Source organism: Lepisma saccharinum, chromosome 5 (assembly GCF_977018435.1).
Source record: "Lepisma saccharinum chromosome 5, izLepSacc3.1, whole genome shotgun sequence".
NCBI classification, from domain to species: Eukaryota; Metazoa; Arthropoda; class Insecta; order Zygentoma; family Lepismatidae; genus Lepisma; species Lepisma saccharinum.
This window is the reverse complement of record NC_139233.1, coordinates 52,158,795-52,171,200: the sequence shown is the minus strand read 5'-3', so window position 1 is coordinate 52,171,200 and position 12,406 is coordinate 52,158,795. Positions and strand designations below refer to the sequence as shown.

At 37.4% G+C, this 12,406-nt stretch overlaps 1 protein-coding gene across 1 annotated transcript in view; it reads right to left on the bottom strand.

Moving 5' to 3' along the window:
* Window positions 1–1,988: 1,988 nt before the first annotated feature.
* LOC145987818 (endoribonuclease Dicer-S-like) overlaps window positions 1,989–12,406 on the bottom strand; it is a 111,940-nt gene continuing 101,522 nt past the window's right edge. Inside the window, exons 21-22 of the mRNA XM_083122541.1 lie at window positions 10,166–10,238; window positions 1,989–6,781 (exon numbers count right to left, since the gene is read on the bottom strand). Coding sequence (XP_082978667.1) covers window positions 6,628–6,781; window positions 10,166–10,238 — 227 coding nt within the window. The 3' untranslated portion in view covers window positions 1,989–6,627. The remainder of the gene's footprint in view (window positions 6,782–10,165; window positions 10,239–12,406) is intronic.

The following is a 12,406-nucleotide window of genomic DNA, read 5'->3' as shown; positions in this document are numbered from 1 at the left end:
TAAATTTCAGACATTAAATAATGTGCAATCACTTTATACTGTTATGTTGATTGGCGATTTTAACATTCCGAAGTGTTGAGCCCTCTGCTGTAAAATGGGAGGACAAGCATGTTGTCGCCAAATCAGATGTCGTGGGAAGTGCTGAATTATTTCATCTCCTGAATTCGTGCATGTCACTTCTTCTCCACCTCGCAATAAAGAGAGGTGAAGAATTGACAACAGGGTTTGGCCCCTTGGATTTTTGCATGTTCCAAGTTGTTGTTGTTGTATATATATATATATATATATATTTTTTAGCTGCCTCTAAATTTATAGGGAACATCAGGGGTAGCGCTAAAGGTGGGTCTGAGTGAGTGCGTCTAACTCACCTCCAGTCACGGGCATTGCCAGAATTTTTTAAAAGGGGGCATTAGTAAAACTTTAATAATAGAAATAAAAATAATAATAATTGTTATGCTTACATGATTGTAATAATATAACAAGCAAATTCCAAATTAATTTGTTATTATCTTGTCATTGGGAAAACTTTTCTACTCGATCCACCAGGTGAGTGAATATCCAGCACAACTGTTTATCTTTATTATTTTACATTTCATACAGTTAGTGTACTGAAATGCATAGTTATTATATTTTGTTATTAACTTTAACATACCTCATTCAAGAAAAAGCTTTAAAAGTTAGGGTGAAATTTTAGTCATACTGTTTATGTTGTGCGACATCTCTCATAAAATTAATTTTTGGAATTCTGAAAAACTGTAAAACAATTTTACCTAAATGGTAGAGTATGAAAACAGAATCTGGTTCCTGTATTTTACTCAATTTTTCAATTGAACTTTATTTCAGTTATTAACAATATAAATAACAAACTTTCTGAACTTGAAATGAATGACGATGGAAAGGGGGGGGGGGGGGGCAATGTACCAATTCAATTCCCCTTCCCGATGCCTATTATGTTGCCTTAACATGCAAATTTTATGATAAAAAATTAAATGGACAAATAAAAAAATATATAAATTTGATGGGAAACTTCCTTGTTTCGATCACATAATTACAAAGTGAATATAAGAATAAATTTTTCTTTGAAGATGTGAAAACGGTAACAATTTTAAAGGGATGTGGGTCTAGGCAGGGCATGATGATGGTGACTGGATGATTGACGAAATGATGAAGGAACTAACACAAATATCCATGCTTTACCCAGGATTCAAATCTCAAGGAATGGAGATTTGTGTGCGTGCAAAATTCAACTTTCATTAGATCCAGACTATTGGATTTTAGTGTTTTGGCCACTTAACTTTAAAGATGAATCCAATTCAGTGTTGTAAGCAAACACCAACTTATGTACAGGTGGCTGTTTGCCATTCCCTTCCACACGAGGTTTGCCTCGTGGTCATGATGAAAACAAGGGACAAATTTGTAATCAAGAGACAAAATTGCAAAAACACAGTACATAGCCTTAATATGACCTTTTTACCCTCACAACATTTCCTTATAAAAATCTACTAATAGATGCTGTAGGTAAAGAACCTACTTTCTTATTCTTGTGCCCCATTCCTCCAGCATGAGTAACTTATCATTACACCCCACTAAATGCAAATCTACACTCCCATGATTGAAAATTCTGGATAAACTTCAGGTCTCCCTTATCGCGCAATGCGATGCTGATCTTTCATTCTGACATTAGACTCGGAACGCGTAGGTTCTCTTAAATAATTAATTTGCAGTGTATTTATGCTAAGACGACTAAACCTAACAACTTCGGCATTTAGTCTAACAACAAAATCATTCCACAGTGACGTTAGAATGCAAGGTTGTTATCACATTGTGCAATAAGGAAGACAAACTCCTGCTGAATTGTTTGCCTTTATGAATTCTTTACCACAATTCTTGTGTGTCAAAATGTCAAGTAGATGCAATAAAATCTCTCGGTATACGAGTAGCATCACTATAATACAGGATCTAGAAATATACACAAATATTATGGGCAAATCATTTTATTCTATATGTACAGGTTTTAGTAAATTATTACTTTTCACAATATTTCAACTGTATCAAACAATCATTATCACATGATTTGAACAAAGATTTAGAATTGCAGAGTGCAAAGTTCATGCATCACTGTAATACAAACTTCATTTTTCATGGAACTTCACCTTATTTCATTTTTGAAATATATTTTTTTCAATACTCTTTCATAATTACAACTGCACATCAAAATAAAAATATACCACATGAATCTAAAAGTAAAAAAGAAGTAAAGTGTTCCCCTGTGCATAGCACCACGCCATGAAGGCGTATAGGGGGTGTGGGGGTAACGCCCCACACTTTCTTGATCCGGTCGTGAGTGGGGATGATGTGATCAGCATCACGCCTCTGACCGCCTTTACCCCCCAGGGTTTCCCCCAGGTACCCATGTTATTCGACGCTGGGTGTGCGCCGGGGCCGCTTCCACCGTTAGAAAAGTTCCCGGATTTGAACCGGCCGGGGATCGAACCCGGGACCTTTAGCATGGTAGTCAGACGCGTTACCGACTGAGCCACCACGGCCACATGAATCTTGGTAGGAAAAAATAATCTCAATAAATTGGTAAACTACTTGTCTTTTCTACTTGATGAAATTCAGAACAAAATAATCTATCGTATTTATGATAATTAATATATTAACTCCACAGTGCAATAGCCCAAGTCCTCTAAAGGTCAGGGCCTACCAGATTGGCATTTTCATTGGGTGATGCATAGTCAGTGTATCAAGTCCTATCCCCATTTTTTTATGTCTTGTCAAGACTGGACCTTGCTACTATTGTCCTCAGGATGATGAGTCAATACTGAAATTTTTTGGGCTCCGATTACAAATCAAACCTGGGACCACTTGCACCAAAAGCAAAAGCATTAGCCAATTGGTTATGTAGGAGCCCTGATAAACGAAGCACTTTTGTTTAAGAATCCTCTACAGATACTTAATTCGGTAAGAAACTTTCATAAGTTGCAACACTTCACCTACATTCAGACTATTTGTGAGGAAAATCAAGGATGAAATTCGTTGTCAATCTGCAAAGTCAAAAGGACAGAAAGAAACTGACTGACCTGACCACCAACTTCCCACAAGAAAAAGGGCACCATCCACCAGGTGGAAAGTTCATCTTTAGTCTTGAAGCCATCAAACACACACACACAAAATCTTCTGTTTTTGTTTCTGGACAATCCATCAAAGTTTGCACCCCAAAGTGGGAACAGTGAACAAGCAAGTGGTGTTTGGAAAAGCTTCTCAAAGTTGATACTACTTCTCATCATGGGAAATGCATTAAAAAAGACTAATAATTATGTACACTTAAATTGTGAAGAAATTTTACCTGACAATGGAAGATATGAACTATTAACATCGCCATGGAGTTTGAGTTCTTGTTTTAAGTAGATTTTATGTGCAGATGGGCGAATCAGGACTGGATTTACAGTTTTAAGTGCAATCCGGACAACTGTGTGCCTCCACTGGGTATCAAACATAGGGCCCCTTAATTACAAGGCAAGAACGTTACTGATACAGAATCTGAGAAGACTGGTAACATCACCATGGAAACTCAATCCAGGTTATGATTTCAAGCAAGACAACTAAGTGAGAAAAAAAGTATATTTTGCATGAGTGGTTCATAGAATTTCCTTGGCTGGCATATTTAAAAAAAAACTAAAAAGGAGGGCTGTATAAGCATTGTGTATTATTTCAACCACCTACAAGAAGAGGACAAAGTTCATTTGTAGTAACACAATTTAAGAGGTTTTCTCCTACTGTTCACACAAATAGTACAGAAAGGCAACAAAATTTTATGGATGTTCTGTACAAGAAATCTCTGTCTGTTAAGCTGCTAGAGGATGAAAATGCTCAGACAACAAGTTGAAGAAAGAAAGGAAAAAGTCATCAGTTGCAGAAGTTTTCACGTTTTGTGCAATGCAGGATTTGCCTTTGAGAGGAAAGGTTACAGATTCTGGAGACAGTTTGGTCAAGCAACATTTTCACTGTTCTCAAAATACCAAGTATGCATCGGTTTAAATTCAAAATTAACTCATTCATATTGGTGAATGTGTAATGTTAAAAAATTGCATCCTACCTCAAGCTGTTACCTCGCATTATTACAGCATGCTAGCAGACAAAACGGCTGATATTGTGGGAACTGAATAGTTGGAATTTGCTTTTGTGATGTTGATTTAGATCAAATGCAACATGATTTTGTAGGTAGGCACTGATGGGAGTGTAATGCTGACCACATTTCTACAGAAATCATTAAGTTTGTGGAGGAAAATGGACTGTCAAAGTGTGGATTGTTGGACAAGGCTAAGGAAGATATTCCACAATGGCAGGATGCAATAATGGAGTGCAGTACATTATTAGAGAGAAACAGCCATGAGCCTCATTCTATCTCTGTGGTTCCCCTAAGCTAAATCTTATCAACAAGCTAAATACAAAACAATACAAAACACACTATTCAGTTCATTTGTGACAGTCTCAGGAGAAGACAAACTGTTAATTTGCTTCCCCTTTCAGAAACATGGACATCCAAATACAACAGCATAAGATTTTTTTTGAGCATTTTCTAGAAATAGTGCAATCTTTTGAACAATTGTCGAAGGAATACAATAGTTCTGACACAAACCAGAGCATACTAGCTATTGTCTGCTGCATGTACAGCATGATTTGTTGCAAGCTTGGCCACAAAAAAAAACAACTGCTGAAGGCACTTTTCATGCAATATTTGAAAAATTGCAGCTATGTAGCCACAGAGCTGAGTATCTACATATCAGTTCCTAGAACATTTTTATGACACATTCACCATGCCAATCCTCTTTCTATAATAAAGAAGGTTATTTTAGGAAAGCAATGTTTATAACTTAGATGGATTCTCTTGTCATGTGCTTCAAAACAAGATTTTCAAATAACAATAATTCCGGTTTGATGTTGTTTAATCTACACACACACTTAGCATGAAACATCCGTCTGCAACTTCATTTGCAAAAAAACATGCGACAAATCAATGAAGGCTACAAAAATTGAAAATTTCATTTCAGAAGTACAATGTTGGTATAAAATATGGAGTGGAAAAAATGTAACAGTTGAACTGAAGAAAATTTCACTTTTTGATTTGCTTAATCATGCAAACTTTTACCCTGTTGAAGCTATACATATTTCTGTAACAATGCCTGTGACAACCTGCGGTGGGAAAAGCTTCAGAACACGACAATACAAAAATACTTGGTTAAGGTTGACCATGTGTGAAAAACAACTAACAGATTGTGCATGATGAGCTGCAACTGAGATGCAATAAACAACAACAAGAAGGAAGTTGTTCCTGATGCCATGGCTGTGTTTGTATACATTGTAGTATAGTCCATTACTTTTACATTTGTCAGTTGTGGTGTGTGCTAATGTTTTCACACTCAGATGGTGACAATGGACAATAATAAATGTAAACTCTGAGTGTTATGTTACTTCTTAAAATTGGAAGAAACATATATGGAATCTTCCCTTGGATCCAACATTGCATCCTGCCCTTCCTGTTCACCGATTAAACTAATTAATGAAATTAGTAATTGCATAACTTTTTTTTAACAATTATTTTACTTTAAAATTTTCTTCCAGCTTTTCTCAATTTTATCATGTTCAAAATTCAGTGGTTTTCACAAAAATGTACAGTTTGATGAAGTTGTTTTCTCAATCTGCCTGCTTCACATTTTGGGGGGGGGGGGAGATTAAGTCCACCAATTTCTGGTGATACCCATAAATCCATGCACTCAATATTTAAATTGCTCAGGTGCACAGGAACCAAATAGTAAAGAATAATATTATTGAAATTATTATGTTGTAGAAGATTAAAATGCAATTGCTGTTCCTGTACAACATAATTAACTAATTCTGAACACACAGCCTTCGTCTTTAATTTGAAAAAAAAAAATGAAAATAGTGACAAAAAAATTAAAAATCACACATTCTTAAAATCAAGTGTAGTTATGCATGTACAATCAAAACAACAAAAAGAACAATATAATTATAAAACACCAATCATAGAAATTAAACATTTATTAATTGAATTTCAGTAACTATGTCAATATGCATTTTATTTCATTCAGCTTTTTCAAATTAGATATTTTTTATATTCAACAATCTACAACAGTTCATTCCAAACTTTTCTCTCAATTACATTTTTTCATAATCCTCAATAAAGAAATAAAAAAAATTGTACACACACATATATAAAAAAACATAGTTTCATTTTCATTTCAATATGAATTTCCAAACAAGAAAACACCTTGTTAAATAAAATATAATTCTTCTTAAATCATAAGTATGTGTAAAATTAAAGATAATTGGATTATTTCCTGCATTACATTAGAAATAAATAAAAATTAACAAAATATAAAAACAAGGAAATTAAACATAAAAATACAAATAAAAAGTGTGTATCAGGCAAGCAGATTTTCACCAACTGGCATAGAAAGAAAAAAAGATTTGTAATAAACTGCATGAAAATATGTTGTGTGTGTGTGATAACAGGACATGCTTGCATTTCTTTAACAAAATAATATACAAAAAATCACATATTCTGACTTCTAATTATATACAAAACATCACATCATTTGAGCCTTAACTTGAGAGGTACTTCAATGCACATTTTGCAGCTGCTCGCTTTGCTTGTTTCTTATTCAAGCCAAAACCATAAAATTGCTTCACTTCATTTTGGCGTCTGATTTCTAGAGGTACAGCCACAACCCCATTTCCCTCGATGAGCTCAGGATCTCTGCATAAAAGAGAAAATACATTAGGAATGGGCAACCATAGGCAATGAAAACTTGCAGCATGTTTAAGAGAACTTCACACCAAAGTGGCATGCGACATGATGCCCAAATTCTGAGTGATGTCACTTCACTTGGCTGTCACTCACACTAGCTGCTATTTTATTTTCCAAGCTGGAAGCCTAGCATGTGGAGATTGTCAATCGATTGATTTGTTTTATTTTACGTTGCTTTTCTGCTAATCGCAATGATGATGAATAGTCATAAGCAGGGAAAGGATTTATATGTAAATACATATTTATGTATGAAGTTAAAATCAGATATGTTTTGTATTATCTTTGCACATCATGGCAGTAGAAATACGGAGGAACTAGTACTCACTTTATCTGCAAAACTGTTTCTTCTTCGTTCTATTAATTTCAGTGGCCACTGCCACCATCCAACGAGGAAGAACGAAGAAGGAAAAACAGTTTCGCAGATAAAGTGAGTACTAGTTTCTCCGTATTTATATACTACCGCGTCTCTCTTTTCCCAATTATGGATGGCATGTAGACTCGAAAAATTCAGTTCTTATTTTCCACATTTGTAGATATATTAGGTTTTGGCTCATATTTAACATATTTCAGTTATTTTTACATATTTTTCCATATTCCAGAACATTTCTCAACATATACTCCATATTCGGGCAATAACTACATGTCCCCGTGTGACCGAAAGAGTTGGGTGAAGTTCTTGTGAATAACCGAATAACTGACAAAGTCCAAAGCAACGTTAAACAAAGGAAAGTTTATGACCTTTTTTATACCCTCCAATTGCGCTAAATGCAAGTTTTCTGTTATCCGAACCATATATGAGGGCCATTTTTCTTGTAGTGGCAACATGTATGAGAAAGAGACATTACGGAAGATACATACCTGGGATCATTTACAATCCTTCAATGCAATAACCTGCAGCTGCGTGAACACGTTTCCAAACATCTGGCAGTCGTTGGATACCATTGATAGCTCCCGTTTGTGCCAGTGTGCGCAGAGACCACCCTGTGCCTGAAATGATGCTCGGGACGTCTGGCAAGTGTTTCCCCATCAGCTGTTCCTTCATCTTGAGAAACAAATCAAAGTCGCAAGGACTCATGTCAGGAGAATAACACCTCCCAACCCCATTGTTGAAGGAGAATAACATCTCCCAACCCCATTGTTGAAGTACATTCTGCACCACTTGTACTGTATGACATCTGTGTGTGAATCTGTTGCCGTGCGAGAATGCACGCCACCATGTTCTTTAGTGGCTGATTCACGACCACTTTCAAATATCTTAGCCCATTTGGCAAAGGTACGATACGGTAAAGTGTGGTCCCCACATGCCTCGCGTAAGCCCGTGTGAATTTGTTGTGCATTCCTTCCACGTGCAACCTGAAATTTCATGAATATTTGCTGTTCTTCATGCGTGAACATTGTTGAGGGTGGTATTATACACACACTTCACTTTAAAATCTTCTATCACACAACAGTACTATTCAGCACCAAACACCTACACACGATCCGTAGTACAAGACTAAACAATTACTTACGTGAAATTTAGAAATTCCGTATATCCATGTTGCACAATTTAATGGTTAAATCCTATTAATTTCGAAGATCCTCTGTCTTCATTCACTAAGGGTACGGCGTCTGGAGCAGAGATTGTACCGTGTCACTGCTTTGTTTGTTCCCGGCAGCGCCACCTGACAACAGAAAGCAGATGACGCAAACCAGGATACACACGTCAGCGCCGCCGAACGGGAGAAATTTAAACTACCGCTGGCCGGGAAGAAATAAAGCAGTGACGCGGTACCATATGTCCTTTTCAAAAGTTTGTTTACCCTTCCTTGTGACAGGTTGGAAGGCCAGCACAAGAAGTTCCGTATGTAGTTTTTCCAAGAAAAGCTGGACAAACATCCACACTCCTGGGAAGTAAATGATTGACAAGATCAAACACATGGACAAAGTAAAAGCTGCGACCAAACTTCTTGAAGGCATGTAATTACCCTCTAAAGGCTGTGTGGAAATAAAAGAAATAATTCACTTCCAATTTCTGCCAATTTCTGCTCACAAACTTGTGGGGTAAAAATGATGGACATTTTTAAAACCAGCATTACTATCATGCTGGGCTGTTTCTGCACCGAATGATTGTGGAGTTCTTGGGAAAGAACTGTGGAATTAGTTTTGTTTTATCTACATTCGAGCAGGGAGGGAGGGAACGTTGTGGATTTGACAATTTCTTGTTGTACTCTTCCCTTCTGAGTAAGTCTTATGTGACTGTTGGTATCAGCCAATACTGCAGGTGACAAAGAATGATGGACAGGATAGCAACACAACTGGCCAGATGAGCATTATTTTAATAACTGTAATTGCATACATTTTTATGTGATGTGATCACTGGGAAGGTTAAAACTCTGAGGAAATTAAAACCAAACATTTGAGAAGAAACTGCCAAACATGTAAAATAACGTTACAGGTAAATCACAGTGGAGGGTCCAGGCCTTGCAGCAAATGACAATGTGTGAGATGGCTTAACCCGATTCAAAGCAGAGTTAAGATGACTTCTCAGTGGGAGAAACGGGACCAGTCGTCGGCTTGATAGTATGAAGCTTGTTCTCTGTTCCCTCATTCCACTGTCCTGCCATGTGTCAAGAGAAGTAGGAAAGAAAAAAAAAACAAGGAAAAAATCTCTGCATGTCCTTAGCTGGCAGAAGGTGGCGAAAACATCACGGCCTGCATCAGCGGACTTGGTGGCAGCATCAGCTGCTTCATTTCCGTTGATGCCTAGAGGACTGGGGACCCAGCAGAAGCAGACTTCAGCACTGGCAGATAAGGACATGAGCCATCAAAGGATGCGCTGCACTACAGGATGCCTGAAAGTCCGAGATTCCAGACTCTGGAGCACACTGGTCGAATCAGTACTTATAAGGATTATGTGAAAAGCCTGAAAGTTGGCAAAACTCTGGAGCACACTGACCGAATCAGTACTTATAAGGATTATGTGAAAAGCCTGAAAGTTGGCAAAGTGCAGGGCCTTTAGGACTGTCTAGAGTTCTGCCGTGTATATCGAACATGCAGGATGTAACGAGTAACTAACTCTGAGAGTCCACAAAAGTTGCTCTAGTGCAAAAGTAATTCAATAATTGCTCGAATAGAAACACTACACTCAAATAAAATGCAGAGTTTTCACTTATAAATGTTGCATACTCACACACTTTAAATTATTTCTAACAGTTCATACAACTAAATCATTGTACACAGAATTGGTAGTTTCTATCTACTTACTGGTTTTGCATTAATAGAGAATGGAACAAAAATACAATCCCAAATATTTATAAACCACATGTCTTAAAATAACCAATAATTACTTACAGGAATTTTGCTCCAGAGACTGTCTCATGGATCTTTCTCACTGGTAAAATTGGTACATTTTCACTGAAAGTAGCTGAAAAAAAATGCATTGCATTAAAAACTTTAAGACATTAACAATTATAGCTGAGCTGCTACACATTTTTCTTATAATAATTGCAACATTTTAACATTTCAAGGTTTTTAAAGTTACTCTGAATAGTTATATAAATGATGAGCTCCCACATAGCAAAATGGTTAGCACTCTTGCCTTTGCTGTGAGTGATACCAGATTCAGTCTCTGGTGGGAGGTTCAAAATTTTAGTGTTGTCCCAACATCGTGAGAACTATTTGGAAGCTACTTATCAGCAAGTCTAGAAAGCCAGAAACCAGTGGTGATGACACTATGTGCTTACTACATGTCACTCAATGAAAGGCCAACTGGCAGACCTTAGCCCTCAGAGGGTTGGTGTGCCATGAAGTTTAGTATAGTTATTTTTATAAATTACAATGTACTGAAAAGTTATGTGAAAATTGTGGCTGAAATGATTGAACTTTAGTACTCTACCACTGAATGTATGATTTCCATTTAAGATATTTATTTCCATGTTTGTTTATATGTGTCTGTGCAATGAGCCATTTCATACAGGGTAAGTCAAAATGATGGACCCGATTACAGAAATTTATTCTGTGAAATCTAATAAACATATTTTATTGTGAGACATGCGCTTTGAAAGATTAACTTTCGAAGTTTAGTTTCCATGCAGTGTTTCCACTTTCTACCGCTAGGAGTCAGCAGCGAGCAGGAAAATGGCGTTGACCGGAGAACAGAGATCTTTCTGTGTGCTTGATTATCATGTGAACAAGTCTGTGATTAGTGTGCAAGGGCATTTCCGTACCAAATATCGGAGAGAAAACCACCTATGGGGAAGGCCATTCGTAAGTGGTATGAACATTTCAAAGATTCGGGCTGCATCTGTAAAAGAAAATCGACTGGCCGTCCGTCGACTGAGGAAGAGACAGTTGAACGAGTGCGCACATGTTTCGTGCGAAGTCCACAGAAGTCCACCTACCGGGCAGCGAGAGAACTTCAACTTCCACAGAAAACTGTCTGGCAGGTTCTGCGGAAACATTTACAAATGAAACCCTACCGTTTGCAACTAGTTCAAGCCTTAAAAGACACTGATTATGCTTTGCGCGCGTCCTTCTGTGCTGATTTCCTCGCATTAATGGAAACGGATGGCTTCTCTGAGAGGTTAATTTACAGTGATGAAGCAACTTTTCCCCTTTCAGGGAAAGTGAATAGACACAACTTAAGGATTTGGGAACTGCTAACCCCCATGAATTTGTGGAACACGAACGCGATTCTCCCAAAGTGAATGCCTTTTGTGCCATTTCCCATGAAAAGATTTATGGGCCCTTTTTCTTCCATGAACGTACTGTGACAGGACTTGTTTTCCTTGATATGCTGCTACTATGGCTCCTTCCACAGCTTGCAGAGGATAGGGCAGATTTCATTCTCCAATTGGATGGTGCCCCTGGGCATTACCATGGCAGCATTCGGGACCATCTCAATGGGGCATTGGAACAACATTGGATAGGCCGTGCATCTCCGGAGGATCAACCTCTCCTTCATTGGCCACCTCATTCCCCCGACTTGACCCCATGTGATTTCTTCATGTGGGGTTTTGTCAAGGATCTAGTTTACATACCACCACTTCCAACAACATTGGATGACCTGCGTGCCTGCATCACAGCACCCATTGTTGATATTGACTGCAACATGCTACACAAGGTTTGGCAGGAGATAGACTATCGGCTTGATGTGTGCTGTGTTACGCGGGGTGCTCACATAGAACACTTGTGATTTGTTTGAAAAAAAACTTTGACAGTTTACCTTTCTTAGCACATGTCTCACATTAACATTTGTTTATTATATTTCACAGAATAAATGTCTGAAATCGGGTCCATCATTTTGACTTACCCTGTATAGCCAGTTCAGTTGAATTAGTTCAATAGGATGGCATTATTATCATACATTCAAAAGTGTCAAATACCTGGATGGCTGTACAAGCTTACACACTAGCTGTGAGGTAGGGCAACACACTAAATGACAAAAACTACAATTTGATCTCTGGTTGCGCCACACTTATCATATTTCAGTAAGTTACAGTCAGAGAGAGAAATTATCATAAAAAAGGTAGCAAAGTAAGGAATATTTCATTATAACCTTACCATGCCATTCTATCAAGTTTTGCTTTGAAA